The sequence below is a fragment of the Rhinopithecus roxellana genome, chromosome 13, assembly GCF_007565055.1.
Source record: "Rhinopithecus roxellana isolate Shanxi Qingling chromosome 13, ASM756505v1, whole genome shotgun sequence".
NCBI classification, from domain to species: Eukaryota; Metazoa; Chordata; class Mammalia; order Primates; family Cercopithecidae; genus Rhinopithecus; species Rhinopithecus roxellana.
Window position 1 is genome coordinate 75,478,224 of NC_044561.1, and position 21,314 is coordinate 75,499,537.

At 41.4% G+C, this 21,314-nt stretch overlaps 1 protein-coding gene across 8 annotated transcripts in view; it reads left to right on the forward strand.

Annotated features, from left to right (window-relative positions):
- Nucleotides 1-21,314, forward strand: part of LOC104663790 (serine/threonine-protein phosphatase 4 regulatory subunit 1-like) — a 91,872-nt gene that overhangs the window by 28,921 nt on the left and 41,637 nt on the right. For 5 of the 8 annotated variants that reach the window (XR_004052509.1, XM_010365130.2, XM_030913978.1 and 2 more), the window contains exons 3-5: nt 2,934-3,066; nt 17,719-17,825; nt 19,085-19,227. Coding sequence is in view for 7 of the 8 variants with exons in the window: in XM_030913978.1 (XP_030769838.1) it covers nt 2,934-3,066; nt 17,719-17,825; nt 19,085-19,227 (383 nt within the window). In the remaining variant the exon portion in view is untranslated. Of the gene's footprint in view, nt 1-2,933; nt 3,067-17,718; nt 17,826-19,084; nt 19,228-21,314 lie in introns of those variants that run through there. The other 3 variants (XM_010365134.2, XM_030913975.1, XM_030913977.1) reach the window with 2 other exon arrangements.

Genomic DNA, 21,314 nt, shown 5'->3' on the forward strand with positions numbered 1-21,314 from the left:
GATTAAGTGGGGGAGTGGGAGAAGGGAGGGCTCTGCCAGGTGTGTTTCTCTTACCTGGGCACAAACTCTGCCAGGCTATCTTTGAAATAGCAAGAGTCCTCTTGATAATTAGCTCTCAACTCCAGGCAGTTCCCTCCCTGCCTTACCCTTTCAGTGATGGCCTCTTTTCTAGCAGGAATGGGAGGAGAAGATAACTGCTTCATAGAAAAAGTTGGCCATATCAGGGATTCTTAAAAAAAGATAGTTATATATATTTTTCTTTTTGAGATGAGGTCTTGCTCCATCACCCAGGCTGGGTATAGTGGCGTGATCTTGCCTCACTGCAACCTCCACCTCCCAGGTTCAAGCTATTCTCTGCCTCAGCCTCCCAGATAGCTGGGATTACAGGCATATGCCACCACACCTGGGTAATTTTTGTATTTTAGTTGAGATGGAGTTTCATCATGTTGGCCAGGCTGGTCTTGAACTCCTGGCCTTAAGTGATCTACCCGCCTCAGCCTCCCAAAGTGATGGGATTGCAGGCGTGAGCCACTGCACCTGGCCAAGATGGCTACATTTCTAAAACTTCTAATTTTAATCAAAGAAGGGATTAAATCAAATAAACATGGATTATTCATAGGCTGACCTGGTGATCTGAGCCAAGGCCTTGCCTTGCTTGGCACATGGACCGTCTGCCTTCATCCATAGATCACACTTGTAAGGCCTCGTCTTCATTTCCAGGTTCACTGTCTTATGTGGAGTGAGAAGACTTATATATCAGGCAATGTAAATGTAAGCCCCTGTCATTTTTTACAGTGTGTTTACAGTATTTTCTGCTTGTTTTATCTACTCCTAATTTGACAGCTGTATTTTAATAACTCATTTTTATTGAATCTTTCTGAAGAATTCAAACTAACATTCAGAAATAATAGCACAGGACCTGACTCTTAGTAAGCAGGTAACTCCTGTTGGGAATAGCTGTGCACAAGCCTCCTTCTGGATAGGGCACACTGGGAGAGGGACTGAGGAAACGTTGCCTAACTTCTTTAGGTATTGGTTTGCTCATCGGTAAAATGAGGATAAGAATCTTACTTGGTTGAGTTGGTGTGGGAACTGAATCATCTGTGAAAGCTACTTCCCTGTCCCTGGCCTGTTATAAGAACTCAAAAAAGGTAGCTATTATTTTTATTATCAATATCATCCCAACAATTCCCCTTACCACTGTTATTCCTAGAGAGTAGCCTCTTCGCTCTGAGTGTTCATTAAGCCCTGGGATTAGTCAGTGTGTTTTATAGAGTGGATGGAAAGATTAAGTTAATTCAGTGGTTGATGTTGGAGACCATTCTTGGTAAAATGCATACTCTTAAAGTGAATTTACTCATTATGCATTTAGTAATGTGTCAGGGCACATAGTAGGTGTTCATTAAACGCACAATGAATAAATTTACTTTTAAGACTATGCATTTTACCAAGCCTGTGTGCTAGGCTTGGAGAATCCAACAGTAACTGGACACAGTTTTGCCCTCAGGAACGTTTATTGTGTAAGGACTTCTTGCAGACAAACAGTGAACTTCATGTTGCAGGAGGCTGGCACAGGTTGCCATCACCAGGGCACTTGAGGTGTGAGGAGAGTGGGAAGGCAAGCCATTCTAAAGAGGCTGCACCCTAGCTGAGACCTTAGGTCTAAATGGGAGAGAGTAGATAGGGAACAGATCTTCAGAATGCTGTGGGGGATGTGAAACATGGGAGTAAGTGAAGGGAGGTAAACAATGTCAAGGTCGGCCAGATCCTGCAGGTGTTCCCATGCATGGTCCCACTTACTCCAGCATCCTGGTGGCACAAGGGAGGGATCTCATCCCGCCCTCAAGATGAGAACACAGAAGTATGGACAGGTGACGTGACAAACTCTGGCCACACAGCAGTGAGTAGCAGTTGTGGGATTCATCCCATTCCAGGTGTGTTTGACTCCAGAGCCCATGAATTCAACTACCCACTGCACAGGAGGGAAAAGAGCAGGAGAGGAAGAGGGGCTGGACATGGTGGCTCATGCCTGTAATCCCAGCACTTTGGGAGGCCAAGGCAGGTGGATTACCTGAGGTCTGGAGTTCAAGACCAGCCTGGCCAACATGATGAAACCCTGTCTGTACTAAAAATACAAAAAAATTAGCTGGGTGTGATGGCACATGCCTGTAATCCCAGCTACTCGGGGAGCCTGAGGCAGGAGAATCACTTGAACCCGGGAGGCAGAGGTTGCAGTGAGCTGAGATTGGGCCACTGCACTCCAGCCTGCGCAGCAAAGTGAGACTCCGTCTCAGAAAAAAAAAGAAAAGAAAAGAAAGAGGAAGAGGAAGGATGATAATTGGCTCATTTTTGGCCAGAAGGAGTTGGAGGAACTTGTTGGATACCTGTGTGGAGAGGTGTGGTTGGGTGTTCTGGGGCCACAGATATGGATGGATGGGAATCTATGTCATGGCGTCTATGAGGCTACATGAGTACGTTTAGAACAGACCAGATGTGGAGTGGACTTTCTGTCAGAGTCTTGCTAACAAGGCCAAACTGATTTGGTTTTCCTTCAACTGCTTTAACCTGTTTGCACAGCCCTGCGTGGTGAGCAGGGCTTCTTAAACAGGAGGGCTTTCTTAGAGGTGAACATCTGCTCCCTTGCTGGGTTCTGCAGTAGAGGAGTGGTTCCCTTCACTCATGCGTTAGACAGACTGCACTAAAAGAAAGGCGTTCGGCTGTTCTTTGTTACTCTAGTACCTATTACTTTTCTTACGGGGTTCTTCAACTGACCGTTTCATTTTGGCTGAATTCTCAATGTTGCGATTCTTAGAGACTTCAGCTGTGAAGGTAGAACGCATGCCACAAGGCCATGTCTTTGCCCAAGTGTGACTTGTCACAGTTGATACGCACTTTTGAGTGTGGGTTCCCCCCACTCCACTCTTCCTTTTTAGATGGATTTGAAGACTATGGTCCAGATTGTGACAACATGAGAGTAACAGCCTTCTTGGACATTCCAGGCCAGGATAACCTGCCTCCACTCACTCGCCTGGAGAAGTATGCTTTCAGTGAGAACACCTTCAATCGGTAAGCCCAACCAGGCCTGTGTATGTTGATAACTCTCTGTTATGTGCTTTAAGCTGACACTTGGGGCCACTTCTCTGTGACAGCTTCGAGAAGATTTCATGAGTGATGAGGTAGGTTGAATACAGATTGTCACCAGGATGCTGGGCTTCTATCTGAATGGTACCATCTTACATTTTTCATTATTTTTGCTATTGTTTTGCTGAACACCTGGTAAGCCAGGAAGGAAATGGTGATGAATTTCATGGTGTTTAAGTGATTAGGATTGCTAACTGGGTTTCTTTCACATATGCAGTACTCAGAACTAAGTCACGCATCCCTTAATTGAGAAGCACCAAGAAGCATCAGTTGGAAGCATTGTCTGCCCGCTTTGTTTTTTGACTGCTGTGCATCAGGGACTTCGGTGGCAATGTGTCATGCCATGCTCCGTTGTCACTGTGTACCGTGTTCACAGGGTTCGACTCCAGGCCCACATTGGCTCAGCAGATGACCTTGATTCTTAATATCTTGAAGAAAGCAGAAACTAAGGATTCCCTTTCCATTAACGTGCTACCCAAACTTCTGTGAATCTGAAAGCATTCTCCCCTCCTTTCTCAGCAGAAAGTCTCTCTCCTCCTGTTCTGCCCTTTGACGGGCCCTCTCTCCCTGATCCCTCGCCCCCCTCAGGTTTGCCTTCTGTCGTCAGTGTCTCCTGGCCTGTTACAGGTGCCTTTTCACCCCACTTGAAACCCTGGCTTGTCTTGTTCTAAACTATCCTCTGAGGTTTCTTCCCCAGGTAGTCCCTAACTACACCACTTGCCAAGAATTGATGGTACTCACATAGCCTCTTTCCTTACCTTCACTGGCTCTTACTTTTAAAAATTTCATTCTGGCCGGGTGTGGTGGCTCACTCCTGTAGCCCCAGCACTTTGGGAGGCAGGAGTGGGCGGATCACGAGGTCAGGAGATTGAGACCATCCTGGCTAACACGGTGAAACCCCGTCTCTACTAAAAATACAAAAAATTAGCCGGGCGCGGTAGCAGGCGCCTGTAGTCCCAGCTACTCAGGAGGCTGAGGCAGGAGAATGACGTGAACCCGGGAGGCAGAGCTTGCAGTGAGCCGAGATCACGCCACTGCACTCCAGCTTTGGTGACAGAGCAAGACTCGGTCTCAAAAAAAAAATTCTATAAAAAAAAAGAAAATGAAAAAATAAAAATTACATTCTATGCCAAATATAGGCTAAGCCCTTTCATCTCTTAAATCATAGAAAGCTCACAAGGATGTTGCTGGATGGATCCATTTAATATTGCAGGATGAGTCCATCGTTATTCTCCTTTGATGCTAGGGAATGATGATAGCCTGAATGATGTCTTTTTTCTTTTTTGTCTTTCAAGTTTGGCACCTAGCTATCGCCAAATAATGTAATTTAATTTTATTGTTTCTGGACTTTATGTGAAATCATACAGGATACATTACTTTTATGGATTTCACATATATTAATATTTTGAATTTGTTCTTTTCATAATAGGATTCTTGAATATACTGACATTTATCCATCTACTATTGTTAAAGAACTGAAAGCATTTTGACTATTACAGTTTTGCTATGAACAGTCTTGTAGATGTATCTGGGGACACACAAGTATGCATATTTCTGTAGGATACGTACCCAGGAAAGAAATACTGTGTGGTGGTGTATGTTTATCTTCTGCTTAAGTAGATAACGCCAGTTTTCCAAAGTGGTTGTATCAGTTTATACTCCTACCTTTGCCCTACTTTTTTTTTTTTTTTTTTTTTGAGACGGAGTCTTGCTCCATTGCTCAGGCTGGAGTGCAGTGGTGCGATCTTGGCTCTGCAACCTCTGCCTCCTGGGTTCAAGCAATTCTCCTGCCTTGGCCTCTCAAGTAGCTGGGACTTCAGGTGTATACTACCATGCCTGGCTAAGTTTTATATTTTTAGTAGAGACAGGGTTTCACCATATTGGCCAGGCTGGTCTCAAACTCCTGACTTCAGGTGATCCACCTGCTTCGGCTTCTCAAAGTGCTGGGATTACAGGTGTGAGCCACTATGCCCGGCCTTACCTTTGCCCTACATTTTATCTGCCAATTGGTATTGTCAGATTTTTGTATTTTAGCCAGTTTGGTAGTTTGGTAGTGTATATAACAATATCACTTTGTGATTTGAATTTTTATTTTCCTTACTATGTGTTTAAACACTTTTTCATGTTCGTTGAACATCTGTATTTTTATTTTGTGAAGTGCCTGTCCAAATCTTCGGTTGAATTGGTAGGGAGAGGATGGATTGTTTGTCTTTTTATTATTGATTTGTAGGAGTTCTGTGTATATTCTAGATTTCAAACCTTTATTAATTTTGTATGATAAACATCTTCAACTGGTGGCTCGTGTTTAAACTCTCTTTATGGTGTTCTTTTGGTGACCAGAAGCTATTCATTTTTCTTTTTATTGATTGATTGATTGATTGATTGAGACTTTGGGTAACAAGGTCACAAGTCTTGTTCTGTTACCCTAGAACAAGACTTGTGCGCAAGTCTTGTGCTAGAGTGCAGTGGTGTAATCATAGCTGAAGTCTCAAACTCCTGGGCTCAAGAGATCCTCCTGCTTCAGCCTCCTAAGTAGCTGCCATGACAGGAGCGTGCCCAGCTACTTTATTTTGCGTAGAGACAGGGTCTCACTATGTTGCCTAGGCTGGTTTCAAAGTCCTGGCCTTGATGGTGTGAGCGCTGCACCAGGCACACAAGCTATTCAGTTTAATGTGGCTAAATTTATTGGCATTATCCTTTTTTTTTTTTTTCTTTTTTGAGGCGGAGTCTCGCTCTGTCGCCCAAGCTGGAGCGCAGTGGCCGGATCTCAGCTCACTGCAAGCTCCGCCTCCCGGGTTTACGCCATTCTCCTGCCTCAGCCTCCCGAGTAGCTGGGACTACAGGCGCCCGCCACCTCACCCGGCTAGTTTTTTGTATTTTTTAGTAGAGACGGGGTTTCACCGTGTTAGCCAGGATGGTCTCGATCTCCTGACCTTGTGATCCGCCCGTCTCGGCCTCCCAAAGTGCTGGGATTACGGCCTTGAGCCACCGCGCCCGGTGGCATTATCCTTAATAGTGCATTTGGGAGCTTTTTTTCTCTGTTTCTTTATATTGCTTTAAAGCCTTTATTTTTTTCTGTGAAATAGATATACTATAGTTCTGCAATCTGCCTGAACTTAATTTTTCTTTATCATATGAAAAATGGCTCCAGCTTCATTTTCCCAATTGTCACAATGTCATTTATCAAAAGTATGTTCTTTTCCCACCTCCCACCGCGCTGGAGTGCCACCTCTGTTATAGTCCAGCCTCTGTTTACAGTCTTTGTCTGCACTCTCCCCTCTCTTCCAGTGGTCCCCTCAACCAATACCACACTGTTTTGGTTACTATAGATTTATAGTGAGTCTTGATATTTGATAGAATAAGTCTTCCCATCTTGTTTTTCTTCTTTGGCATGACTTGTTATTCTTGTTCCTTTGTATTCTCATATAAATTTAAACTCCAGCTCACCAGATTCTAACAAAATGAAACAAAACAGAACATCTATTAGGATTTTGATTGGGTTTGCTTTGAATCTGTAGGTCAATTTGGAGAGTATTGCCCTTTTTACAATGTGTAGACTTCCAATCCATAAACATGGTACATCTTTTCATTTATTTAGGTTTTCTTTAGTTTCCCAGTAGAGTCTGATCGTTTTCTCTGCAGAGGTTTTGTGCTTTTTTTGGTTGTGTATTTTAAAGGAAATTTGAGACATCATATTTTATCCAATTAAGGACTTAGAACAAATCTAACTGTAGTATCATTATCACACTTAACAAAATTAACAACCATGCTTTCTAGTTTATCACTGTGTGTCCAGTTTTCCTATCTAAAAAATAGCTTTTTATGGTTGATTTGTTTGAAGCATGATCCAAATAAGGTCTACACATTTCATTAGGTAGATGTGTCTGTTAAGTCTCTTTTTGTTTACAGGTTTTTTTCCTTTTGGTCTTAAACTCTTTTTAATCTCGAATGGTTCTCTCTTTCATCTTTCTCCATATCATTTATTTGTTGAAGTGGTCATTAGCTTAGAGAATTTTCCACATTCTGTATTTGGTGGTCATTATTTTCATGGTATCATTTTCCCTGTCTTTTCTGTAAACGGAAAATTACATTTGGAGAATTTATTATATTCTGCTTCAATTTTTTTTAAAGCAATACTTCATATGTTGTTTTGTGAAGTTCTTATTACAAAACACCAGGAAACAATGTCTAGTTGTCACACTTTTAGAGATTTCATATTGAGCAGTGGGCTCAGGTGTTCTATTCTTTCATTATAAAATTCCTCACCAGTCTTTCTTCTGATGATTTCAGGGTTCACAAATAATCATAGCTTAAACCTGTTATTTCATTCTGTGTTGGAAAATGACAATTTTTTTTTTTATTGTCTGCGACATCTGTTGTGTCCCCATTTCCATCCTGTTATTTGTTATTTGTGCCTTCTCTCTTTCTTTTTTCCCCCTAGATAATTCTTACCAGAAGGTTATGAATTTCATTAGTTATTTCAAAGACTCAGGTTTTGGCTTTGTTTCTGTTGTATGTTTATTTTCTATAATAGTTCAGTAATATCTGCTCTAATTTGTGGTATTTTTTCCTTGGCTTTTTTTTTTTTTTTTTTTTTTTTCCACTTCTGGGATTTAATTGCTGTTCTTTTTCTTCAAGGATATTTAGTTCAGTTTTTTTTTTTTTTTTTTTTTTGGCTTTTCTTTTGTAACATCTGCATTTTATATTGAACACTTTCCTCTTAAGTACCATGCTACCTCAAGTTTTGATATATAACATTTTTGTTATTTCTCAGCATAAGTATTTTTAATGTTAATGATTTCTCCTTTGATCATTTAGTTATTCAGAAGTGTGTTGTTTTATTTCCAGATATTTGAGGATTTTGCAGATATCTTTCTGTTATTGGTTCCTAGTTTAATTCTTTTGTGGTCAGAGAACATACTTTGTATTTTTTCTCTTTTTTTTTTTCTGAGACAGAGTCTCGCTCTGTCACCCAGGTTGGAGTACAGTGGTGCTATCTTGGCTCACTGCAAGCTCCGCCTCCTGGATTCATGCCATTCTCCTGCCTCAGCCTCCCGAGTAGCTGGGACTACAGGCGCCCGCCACCTTGCCCGGCTAGTTTTTCGTATTTTTAGTAGACACAGGATTTCACCATTTTGGCCAGGATGGTCTCGATCTCCTGACCTCATGATCCGCCTGCCTCGGCCTCCCAAAGTGCTGGGATTATAGGCGTGAGCCACCGTGCCCGGCTTTATGGAGTTTTCTAGGGATTACAGTATACTTCTTTTATTCATCATGACATATGTTCAAAATGATACCACTTTGCATGCTGTAGAGTAGGAGATGTTGCATAAGAGCCTCACAATAGTGTTCTTCCACCTCTTCCCCTCTGTCTTTCATGCTGTTATTTTCCTATACTTCTACACAATTCGTAAATTTCAGAATAACTTTTTAATATGTTTGCTTTATATAACAACTATCTTAAAGCAATTACAAATAAGAAAAATATTTTAAAATATTTACCATCTTTTTTTTTTTTTTTTTTTTTTTACCATTTTTTATGTTTTTTGTTTCTTTTTGTAAAATGCTCATTCCCATCAGGTATCCTTTTGCCTCAAGAACTTCCATTAACAATTTTTGTTTTGTACAAGACTGTTGTCAGTGAATTATCTCAGCTTTTGTTTGTCTGAAAAAGCATTTCATTTCCATTCTTTAATAGGCTTTATTTTTGGCGGCATTTTAGATTTACAGAAAAGTCGAATGGGAAATACAGGAAGTTCCCGCATTCCGTAGCTGCCCAGTGTGTCCCGAGTTCCTCTAGACCTTCCATGCTGTTCATGCTCATCTTAAAGTCCTCGCCTCATCCTTCCAACATCCCAGTTCTCTGCCTAACTTCTCAGCCTCACACTCCTCATCTCTCTGGCTAGTCCCTCTGTGTTCTTTTGTGTTTTTGTCGTATCCTGTGGGCACTCTCTGTGGGTCCTGTCCCTACTGGTCTTCATAATTTTCTTGTTTACTTCCAGGCCTAGACTGTAAAGCTCCTAAGAGCAGGGCCTGGACCTTGCTTATCCTGGTATCACAAGCTTCTTGCGTTGAGTCTAAAGTTAGTTGGGCTTAACACATGATTATAACTGAGTGATGGAGTGAGGGAAAGAATGAACAAAGACACGAAGGGCTACTTCCGTGGTTGGATTTCCAGGGAACATTGGTTACATTGCCACGTAAAATTAAGCCATCCTCTTTTTTTTTTTTTTTTTTTTTTTTGAGGTGGAGTCTTGCTCTGTCACCCAGGCTGGAGTGCAGTGTTAACAATCTGAGCTCGCTGCAACCTCTGCTTCCTGGGTTCAAGTGATTCTCTTGCCTCAGCCTCCCGAGTAGCTGGGATTACAGGCACACGTCACCATGCCTGGCTGATTTTTGTATTTTTTAGTAGAGATGGGATTTCGCCATGTTGGCCAGGCTGGTCTTGAACTCCGGACCTCAAGTGATCTGCCTGCCTTGGCCTCCCCAGCCATCTTCTTTATATTTAACAAAAAATTCACAAACATAATATATGCCCATTGAAATATTTAACAACTTCAGGAATTTAAATAGAGTTTCCCTCCCTTCCCCACTACAACCTTGGGAATAAATAGAGTTTCCCTCCCTTCCCCACTACAACCTTGGGAAGAGCTGTGAAGTTTGGTGAGTACCCTTCTAGATTGTTTCCTCAATAAGTGTATGTACATATGAATGTGTTTATGTGTACATGTATTGCACATGTATACCTAAATGTAACTTGTATTAAGAAATGGGCTTGACTGGTGGGCGTGGTGGCTCACGCCTGTACTCCCAGCACTTTGGGAGGCTGAGGCAGGCGGATCACGAGGTTCAGAGATCCAGACCATCCTGGCCAACATGGTGAAACCCGGTCTCTACTAAAATACAAAAATTAGTTGAGCGTGGTGGCATGTGCCTGTAGTCCCAACTACTCAGGAGGCTGAGGCAGGAGACTCGCTTGAACCTGAGAGGCAGAGGTTGCAGTAAGCAGAGATCGCACCACTGCACTACAGCCTGGGAAGCTGAATGAACGTGGTCTAGTGAAAAAAAGAATGGGCTCCTACCATATGCAAAAATTTTCACCTTTTTCCATTTAATGTATCATGGATATCTTTCTAACTTACTATATATCTAGAGGTACTAAGACCATACAAATAGTTGCATGGTGTGACAGGGTATAGATAGATCATAATTTTTTTTTTTTTTTTTGAGACGGAGTCTGGCTCTGTCGCCCAGGCTGGAGTGCAGTGGCGCGATCTCGGCTCACTGCAAGCTCCGCCTCCCGGGTTCACACCATTCTCCTGTCTCAGCCTCCTGAGTAGCTGGGACTGCAGGTGCCCGCCACCACGCCCGGCTAATTTTTTGTATTTTTAGTAGAGACGGGGTTTCACCGTGGTCTCGATCTCCTGACCTTGTGATCCGCCCGCCTCGGCCTCCCAAAGTGCTGGGATTAGAGGCGTGAGCCACCGCGCCCGTCATAATTTATTTAAGTTTCTCTCTATTCATTTGTTGTTGGCAGCTCCTTGTCTTGTAATCTAGTGACTGGCACTGTAGAGGGCTTACGGTGTGCCACTACCCAGCTTTGTGCTTGCTACATGTCATGGCGCTGAGTCTCCCTGCACTCTTCTGAGTCAGGCAGGGTTTCTCTCTCCAGAGGGCCGCTTTCTTCTTTCATCTTATTAACAAAGCTGACAAACAAGTGAGAAGTATTGAGGCCGAGGCTTCAGGACTCTGCTCATCCACTGTGGGCTCTCCAGGTCGTTGCAGAGCAGCCAGGTTTTCCAAAATGGTGGTTCCAAAGCACCAATTTGTTTGAGTCTTTACCTCTCTCCTGTTCTGTTGTGGAGTTGTCTCTGCTTCAGGGGTCCTCTCTTTCTTCTGCTTCATTTCCTCGCTTTCTTTAAGAGGGCAGATCCCTTGTGACCACTTAAGGCTGGATGTAGATTTGCCTCTCTGTTCTGTGACCCTAGAAGCAGATTGGGGATCTTAGTTGCTTGATTTCCCAAGGGAAGCTGAATGAACGTGGTCTAGTGAAATGTAATTAGTGACTTTCTCTGCAGTGCCTATTTTGACTTTCCCAAACCTCTTGACTGCCAGATCTTGATCTTTCATCCCAAGGGTGGTATAAATCTCCCTGGGTACAGGCTTGAGTTGATGGATTTCTTCCTATAGTATATTGGGCCAAAGGACTGCCCCTTTGAATTCCGTATTTCTAGTCTTTTTTTCCTGCAAGTCAGGGTGGGTTTTCAGCTTCCGTGAATTCTTCTGATGCATGCATGGCCAGAAATGACTTTCATTGTTCCTGGATGGTCCGTTGCTCAGAGGAGTGGACAGAAGCAGTCAGGGGCCCCTTTCTACTTGATCAGAGAAAGGCTTCAGGAGCTCCAGTTCCTCTACTTGCACGGGAGGCCTCCAGATCACCCCAGGCCACTGCTGATGGCCCTCACTTTTTCCCTCATCAATGTCTTTGTTTAAAGAGCTTTTATTGAGGCATATTTTACATGCAATAAACTTCACCCACTTTAATGGTTCACTTGGGTGAATGTGGTAAATGTATACAGTAATCTAGCCATTGTCACAATGGAGTTCAAAAGTTTCAGTCACCTGACAAGTACCCTTATTTGCCCCTTGGCTGTCTGGCAGTCCCTCCCTCCCTGACCACCATAGGCCCAGGCAACCACTGACCCTGTTTCTGATGTTTTCAAAATATTTTGCCTTTTCTAGAATTTCATATAAATTCAGTCATATGGGATGCACTCTTACATGTCTGGCTTCTCATCCTTAGCAAAATACGTTAGAAATTCATCCCTGTTAATATCAGTAGTTCATTCCTTTTTATTGCTGAGTATGTACAGATACTCTGTGTTTTGTATTGCATTCACCAGTTCTGGGAACGCTGGAGTTTTCCATTTCTTGGCTGTTATGAATAATGCTTATATGAGTATTTGCATTCAACTTTGTGTGGACATAGGTTTTCATTTCATATGGGTACATGCCTAAGAGTGAAATTGTTGGGTTGACTGGTATGTTTAGCTTTTAGAGGAATTGCCACACTGTTTTCCAAATTACCTGTACAATTTTGCATTTCTACCAACGTCTGTGGATTCCTGTTTCTTGTTTTGCCAGCACTTGGTATTGTCATTATAATTTTAGTTCTTCTAGTAGTTGTAGTGTGACCTCATTGTAGCTTTTGCATTTTTGGCCTTGTGTTTTGTTTTGTCTTTAAGCTTTTGATTTTGAAATAATTTTAGGTTTATAGAAGTGTTGCAGAGACAGTACTGAGAGTTCCCTTATACACTTTGCCCAACTTCTAATGCAGTGGCTTTCTAATGCAGTGGCTTTCAATTATGGGTAATTCTGCCCCCAAAGGATCTTTTTTTTTTCTTTTTTAGACGGAGTCTCGCTCTGTCGCCCAGGCTGGAGTACAGTGGCGCGATCTCGGCTCACTGCAAGCTCCGCCTCCTGGGTTTACACCATTCTCCTGCCTCAGCCTCCCGAGTAACTGGGACTACAGGCGCCCGCCACATCGCCCGGCTAGTTTTTTTGTATTTTTTTTTAGTAGAGACGGGGGTTTCACCGTATTAGCCAGGATGGTCTCGATCTCCTGACCTTGTGATCCGCCCATCTCGGCCTCCCAAAGTGCTGGGATTACAGGCTTGAGCCACCGCGCCCGGCCGCTCCCAAAGGATCTTATACAATATCTAGATATATTTTTGGTTGTCACATCTTGGGGCACAGAGGGTGCTACTGGTGGGTAGAAGCCAGGGATGCTACTGAACATCCTCCAGTGCACCAGACAGCCCCTCCCCTCACCAACAAAGACTTACCTATTCCAAAGTATCAGTAATGCTGAGGTCAGGAAACTGCTCTCATCTTTATGGCTTAAATAAGCATGTTACATTGATCAAAACTAAGAAAGTAACATTGGCATCGGTGTACTGTTAACTAAATTACAGATTTGACTTGGATTCTGCATTTTTCCATTAATGTTCTTTTTCTGCTCCGGGATCCCATCAGGGTACTACATTACATTTATAATTGCCATATCTCCTGAGGCTCCTCCATTTGTGATGGTTTCTTGTTCTATCCTTGTCTTTCAGGATCTTGACAGGTGTTTTGTTTTGTTTTGTTTTGTTTTGTTTTGTTTTTGAGATGGAGTCTCACTCTGTCGCCCAGGCTGGAGTGCAGTGGCGCAATCTTGGCTCACTGCAAGCTCTGCCTCCTGGATTCATGCCATTCTCCTGCCTCAGCCTCCGAAGTAGCTGGGACTACAGGCACCCGCCACCACGCCCGGCTAATTTTTTGTATTTTTAGTAGAGACGGAGTTTCACCATGTTAGCCAGTACAGTCTCCATCTCCTGACCTCGTGATCCGCCCGCCTCTACCTCCCAAAGTGTTGGGATTACAGGCGAGAGCCACCACGCCCGGCCTGTTTTGTTTTGTTTTTGTGACAGGGTCTCACTCTGTCATCCAGGCTGGAGTGCAGTGGTGCGATCTCAGCTCCCTGCAACCTCTGCCTTCTGGGTTCAAGTGATCCTCCCACCTCACCCTCCTGAGTAGCTGGGACTACAGGTGTGTGCTACTATGCCTGGCTAAGGTTTGTATTTTTTGTAGAGATGGGGTTTCACCATGTTGCCTAGGCTGGTCTCGAACTCATGGATTCAAGCAGTCTGCCTGCCTTGGCCTCCCAAAGTGCTGGGATCACAGCTGTTAGCCTCTGCGCCTGGCTGACTTGTAGTTTTCTGAAGACTTGTGATGTTGAGAATTTTTTCTTGTATTTCTTGGCTGTCTGTACATTTTGTTTTGTGAAGTTGTTAAAATCTTTTGCTTTTTCAAAGAATAAAACAACTTTATTGAGATTTAGTTTACGTGTCATCCGTTTCACCACTTTAAAGCATACAAGTTGATGATTTGTAGTATATTCACAGAGTTGTGCAACATTGCCACAATGAATTTTAAAACATTTTTATCACCTCAATAAGAAACGTGGTTCCCATTAGCAACCACTACCCATTCCTCTCCAATCTGCCAGCCCTAGGCAACCACTCATCTACTTTGTGTCTTTATTGATTTGCCTATTCCAGGCATTTTATAGAAATGTAATCATACAGTATGTCGTCTTTTGTGACTGACTTGGTTCACTTAGCTTGCTGTTTTCAGTATTCATCCATGTTTCACTGGAGCCCAGGAGTTGAAGGCTACAGCGAGCTATGATCCTGCCACTGCATTCTAGCCTGGGTGACAAGAGTGAGACCGTGGGTTTCAAAAAAAAAAAAAGCTACATCAGTATCCTCTTTCCTTAAATAATGTTCCATTGAATAGATACATAGTATTTTGATTATTCATTCATCAGTTGACAGATATTTAGGTGGTTTCCATCTTTTGGTTATTAGTATTAATGTGCTGAGCTCATTTATGAACACATATTCTTTTAATTGGGCTGTTTGTCTGCTTATTACTGAGTTATAAGAGTACAAGGATTGCCGGGCATGGTGGCTCAGACTTGTAATCCCAGCACTTTGGGAGGCCGAGGTGGGCAGATCACGAGGTCAGGAGATGGAGACCATCCTGGCTGACACGGTGAAACCCCATCTCTACTAAAAATACAAAAAGTTAGCCAGGTGTGGTGGCGGGCGCATAGTCCCAGCTACGTGGGAGGCTGAGGCAGGAGAATGGTGTGAACTCGGGAGGCGGAGCTTGCAGCGAGCCAAGATTGCGCCACTGCACTTCCAGCCTGGGTGACGGAGCGAGACTCCATCTCATAAAAAGAGTGCAAGGATTATTTATATATTCTGGATTCCAGTTTTGGTCAGATATTTTCTCCAGTCTGTGGCTCATCGTTTTTATTTTCCCAATGGTGTGGTTTAGGGAGCAAAGTTTTAAATTTTGATGAAGTCAAATTTATCAATTTTTTTCTGTTATAGTTTGTATACTTTGCTCCTCAGAAATCTTTGTCTAACCTAAGGTCACAAAGATTTTCTTTTGTCTTCAAGAAATTTTATGTTTTAGTTCTTACATTAGATCTGTGGGTCCATTTTGAATTTTGGTTTATGCTGTGAAATAAGAGTCAGTGTTCTTTTTTTCCCCCTATATGACTATTTATTCTAGCACCACTTTTTGATGACTTTTCCTGTTCACCTTTTCAAAAAAAAAAAAATCACTAGATATATGTGTGGGCTTGTTTCTGGACTTTGACATTGACTTTTTTCTATTTCTCCTTGCAGTTGTATTGCTTTTTGCTGCATGTATTTTGAAACTCTGTTATTAGACATATAAACATTTGAGATAATTATGTCTTCTTCATGAGTTTACCCCTTTATCATTATGAAATGACCTGTTTTTCCTTGGTGATATTCTTTGCTCCAAAATCTGTTTTGTCTGGTATTAATATAGCTACTCCAGCTTTCTTTGGACTATTGTTAGCATAATATATTCTTTTTAAATTATTTATTTGCATCTGTATATTTAACATGTGTTTCTTATAAGTAATATGTAGTTGGGTCTTGTTTTTTTTTTAATCCATTCTTTTAATCTTGTTCTAATTGGAATGTTTAGACCATTTACATTTAATGTAATTACTGATGCAGTTAGGTTTAAGTATATCATCTTGCTGTTTTCTATTTGCCACATCTATTTTGTTCCCTTTTTGTTCTTTATCTGCTTTCTCTTGAGTTAATTGAACTTCTTTATGATTTTAGTATGTTTTTTAAATAGTTCATTAGTTATAATTCACTGTTTTTTTTATTTTAGTGGTTGCCTTAGCATTTATAGTATGTGTATTTAACTTATCATTATCATGGCCTACTTTCCAGTGGTGGTTTTTTTTTTTTTTTTTGAGATGGAGTCTCGCTCTGTCGCCCAGGCTGGAGTGCAGTGGCGCAATCTTGGCTCACTGCAAGCTCCACCTCCTGGGTTCACGCCATTCTCCTGCCTCAGCTTCCTGAGTAGCTGGGACTACAGGCGCCCGCCACCACACCCGGCTAATTTTTTTGTACTTTTACTAGAGACGGGGTTTCACCCTGTTAGCTAGGATGGTCTCGATCTCCTGACCTCGTGATCCACCCACCTCAGCCTCCCAAAGTGCTGGGATTACAGGCATGCGCCACCGCACCGGCCCTTCCAGTGGTATTTTACCACTTCATGTATAGTGTAAGGACCTTATCATAGTATGCCTTCGTTTCCCCTTTCCTGGTCTTTGTTATTTTCGTCATGCATTTTATTATATACATGTTATAAATCCACAATAATAATAAAGTGTTATTTTTAACTTAAATAGTCAATTATTTCTTAAAGAGATTTAAATAATAACAAACATTTATATATCTATGCATGTAGTTATCACTTCTGGTGTTCTTTATTCCTTTCTGCAGATTCACATTTCCATCGGATTTTCTTTATCATTTCTTATAGTTCAGATCTGCTGGTGATAGATTTTTTGAATATCTAAAAGAGTCTTTATTCATTTTTAATTTCCTGTCTTTGGATGGTCCACAGTTCACAGTGGCTTCCTGGGCTTGTGGGTCCACTCTTTGGGGAAGGCCCCACACCTTAGGGTACCCCCGCCCCTGGCCTGCTCCACTGATCAGTATACTGATGGAATTAGCTGTTGCAGAGATCTTGACGTTTCTCCTCAGTAGGCCTTCTGTAGCTCTAGCTCAGATCATGCTTATGATGGGAGATCGTCACTTGGTCCTGCAATGACAATCACATTATCTCCCCCCATGGCTAGAGCTTCCTCTGTGTAGAATGCTATAGTGCACGTCATTTGTCTGTTGCTTGCCATCTTGTGGTGGGACTTTTCTGAGTTGAGTCTCGGCCTGTTCCTCAGTCTCGGGCTGACTTAACTGTTCTCCTGTACATTGCTCAGGCCAGTGGACTGCAGTGAGTTCTCTTTCCTTTTGGTAGCTGCCACTTCTGGCTCTATCTTGGTTCTCTTGACCAGTTCTGCCTATAGAGGGATGCAGTCTCCCCACCTCCTCCTTTCCTTACTCCCCTCAAAATAAACATCTGTAGATCTTTCTCTACAGATTTTATGGTTAATCAGCACAGGGAGATAGGAGAGTAAAAATAATAAATGCGGAGAAATATCTGAATTTAAAAAATTATCTCAAGGCATTCCAAGAGAATTTCTGCAGAATTTCTAGTCGGCACTTCCTCAGTCAGTCATTAAGAGGCCATCAGATGCCTCTTCGGGCCTTTCTTTTCTATATTTATTGGTCCCTTAGTTCCCTTCAACTGTCTTGAGCTTTTATTCCAAGCCTGAGGAACCAGTCAGAACACAAGAAAAAGGTTTTCCCTTATTCTTAAGTGGACATTTTCAAACTCTGATGACTACCTGACTAGAAGATGCAGGCCTCCTTTCCTGTAGGACTGTGGCCCACACTGGAATGGCCATCGCTGGGCATTCCCGGGTAGCCTCCGTCCTCTTTCTGAACACAGGTTGCTCACTTTGTCTTGTGCCAAGGTGCATTTACCTGCTCTTAGCAGAATGCCTGGAACCTTGTGGTCCTTCGGTCAGTGTGGCCCAAATAACCATATGCATTGTTTTTGTCTCCATAGGCAGATTATTGCCAGAGGGCTGCTTGATATCTTCCGTGACTTCAGTGACAATGAAGAAGACTTCCTAATGGTAATAGAGATTATAGTCAGATTGTCAGAAGATGCAGGTTTGTATAAGTATTGTATAATTTAATTTTTTCCTTATAAATTTCTAAGAAATTATGTGTAACCAATAATAGCTAATTTTTAAAAAACTGTTTGTTAATCAATAACCTTTAAGCAATTTCTAACACGAATGGATTTTTTCTTGAAGAATATGTATCTTATTTGAATTTTGACTGAAATGTTCTTATATTTAGAAAATTAAAATGAATAATGGCTATGAATGCTATTTGCCTTAGGAGTCAGGCCTTTGATATTTCTTGAGTTTTGCCAGACTACTGGTTGCTAAGAAATGCCAAATCAAAAGAAGCCTCTTGGGTTCAGAAATCCCAGTCATTATTCCCTCAAGGCGAATCTTGATTTTTCCTTCTCGTTCTACCTCTCCACGATTGGTATTGTGGAAGAAAAGCACGTTGCTGTACAGCGGACATGATAATGTTGCCTTCCCCGCCGCCCCAGTAAGGATGAGTTCGATGAATGAGTGGTGGGGCTGGCCGGTACTGACAGCTGTGCCACAGCCCCCTCCTTCCTGCATTCAGAATGAATGATGAGAAGTTTCAGAAAGTTTCAGGACTCTCAGGCTTTAGAATTTAATCGTTTTAACTGAAAATAGAAAAATAAGCCTTCCGTATAGCTCCCATATTAGTTTAAAATATTCATATGAATATAACACAATGCTTTTAAAAAGGCCCAAGTGGATGTTTTGAGTCTTTAAATGGATTCTCTTTGTAAATGAGTCACCATTTACAGTGCTGTAGCAATTATACATTTGTGTTAAATTTAATGTGGTATATTGGAGCTAGAGCCGCTCTTTTGTTTAATGCTTTGCCTTAGAAATAATTGGGATGCGTGGATTGTGGCTTAGTGCATTTATGAAAGAATTATTTATAAAGTATACATTCTGGCTAGAATTTAAATAAGCACAACCCATAGGTCTGGCATATAAGCCATTAGTTGTAATGGCTTTTGGATGCTGGCCCAGCGTGCAGACTTCTTGCTCCCTCCTCAATTTATATATGGCTTGTTATAATAGAGTTGTCATTCTCTCTTGTTTTTATGTTTTTATATTGCTGTATAGCTCATTAGCTTTTTAAGCCTGTCTGTAGCATAAATACTCTAAACGGGAAATGATTTTTAAACTGCATTTGTCTAATTTCCTTGATGAAGTATTTTAGTAAGAAAAGCTAGAAACTATCAGTATATACTATATAAGATGCCTGGCTTATTCTTCATATAATTTTTTTTAAATTTTTTATTGCTGCAGAGCCCACAGTGCGGACTGAGCTGATGGAACAGATTCCTCCTATTGCCATTTTTTTACAAGAAAACAGATCAGATTTTCCAGTGGTGCTCTCTGAATATCTCATACCTATTGTAGTGAGGTACCTCACAGATCCAAACAATCAGGTTTGAAAAATTATAACCTTAAGGTCTCTTTAGCAAATTCTCTTTGGTCTTGTTTTAGGTGATATTCATACTTCAAAAAACAACTTCTTAGAGTTAAGTGATTTGAGAACAAAAGGTCTATTGGTGTCCAGTTTCTCTAGTCATGTGGGAAGATAGACAGCACTCATTCTTATCATGAAATATTTCTTTTTTTTCTTTAACCTATGGAAATTTTCGAACACATGTAACAGTAGAGAGAAAATGAAAATGAACGCCCACATGCCCTACACCTAGCATCAACTGTTGTTAACATTTGACCTGGCCGGGCGTGGTGGCTCACGCCTGTAATCCCAGCACTTTGGGAGGCTGAAGCAGGTGGATTACCTGAGGTCAGGAGTTTAAGAGCAGCTTGGCCAACTTGGTGAAACCCCATCTCTACTGGAAATACAAAAATTAGCCAGGCAAGGTGGTGCATGCTTGTAGTCCCAGCTACTCGGGAGGCTGAGTCAGCAGAATTGCTTGAACTCCGGAGGTGGAAATTGCAGTGAGCTGACATCGTGCCACTGCACTCCAGCCTCGGCGACACAGTGAGACTCTGTCTCAAAAAAAATAAAAACAAAAAAATTTTGATTAATCTTTTTTCCTTTATCTTACCCAGATGAAATCCAATCCAGACAAAAGAATTTGTAGACACCATCTCATTTCAGCTGTAAATACTTTTTAGTATTAGTCTCTAATAAATAGACTCTTTTTAAAAAAACATAATGATAATATTAATGCAAATTTAAAAATTATCAGTAGTTATCTAACGTCATCTAATATCTAGTCATTGGTCAAATTTCCCAGTTTTCTCATAAGTGTGTGTTTTTGTGGAGAGGCCATTCAAACCAGAATAAAAACAAAGTCCACACATTGAATCTAAGTGATACAAGTCTCTTAGATCTTTTAAAATTTATAATGTTGCCCCTCCCTACTTTTTTCCCTTGCTGTTTATTTGTTGAGGAAGCCAGGTCATTAGTTTTATAGAATTTCCCACATTTGGGATATGGTTTATTGCATCTCTGTAGTGTTAAGATGTTGCTCCACTTCCGGCATTTCTTATAAACTAGTAGCTAAGTTGGAAGCTCAGCCAGACTCAGATTTTTTATTTTGGTGAGAATACTTTGTAGATGGTTTATGTTTTCCTGCTGTATCAAATTGAGGGCAGAAAAGCTCTGGATGGTTATCTTTTCCTAATGCTGAATTTGGCCACCTTTTCTATAAAGGTGGCCAAACTTCTACAAAGTTCCCCATCATCATATGGGCAACCATTGGTGATGGTTGCCCTGATCCAGTATCTCATTAGAGGTTGTAAATTCTGACACACTAATTCCAACATTTCTTTTTAGTTTAATAGCTAGCGTTCTTCTGTAAAGACTTCCTCTATCAACTATTTGATAGCCCTGAAAACCTGTTTGAATAGGAAAGACAGAATAAATGCTTTATTTTATCCATGTATTTACCAGTTTCCAGAATCATCGTTGGCGTTTTGATAATCTACAAAGGTTACCAGTTAGGTTTTAAAATTTTTTTTGAAGTATTGTTAGGAACTCTTGCATTTTAACATAGTAGTTATGTTTCAAACTGTTATAGTACTTATTCTTTTTTTTTTTTTTTTACACTTTAAGTTGCAGGGTACATGTGCACAATGTGCAAGTTTGTTACATGTGTATACATGTGCCATGTTGGTTTGCTGCACCCATCAACTCGTCATTTACACTAGGTATTTCTCCTAATGCTATCCACTACTTATTCTTTTGGATGATCAAGTTGTTCCATCTTTGAGTTGCAGCCCTTCAAGTTGGCTCCAGAATCTTTTTCAGCATGACCCAGTAGACGGTGGTAGTGCACCTTGACCTGGGATCAACCATTTCTCCAAGAGCCCAGGTTCCTTTAGGAGGCAAATAATAAGAAAATGGAATGTGGGTACTGGGGGGCACTTGTTGCTTCTAGTGACAGAATGATTTTTTTAAAGATAAAAATTCTTCGAGTTTATCTTGATATTTCCAACTCAAACTTAGCATTATAGCACTTTTACTTCGATTTTATTTGTATCTTTTTTCGCTTGC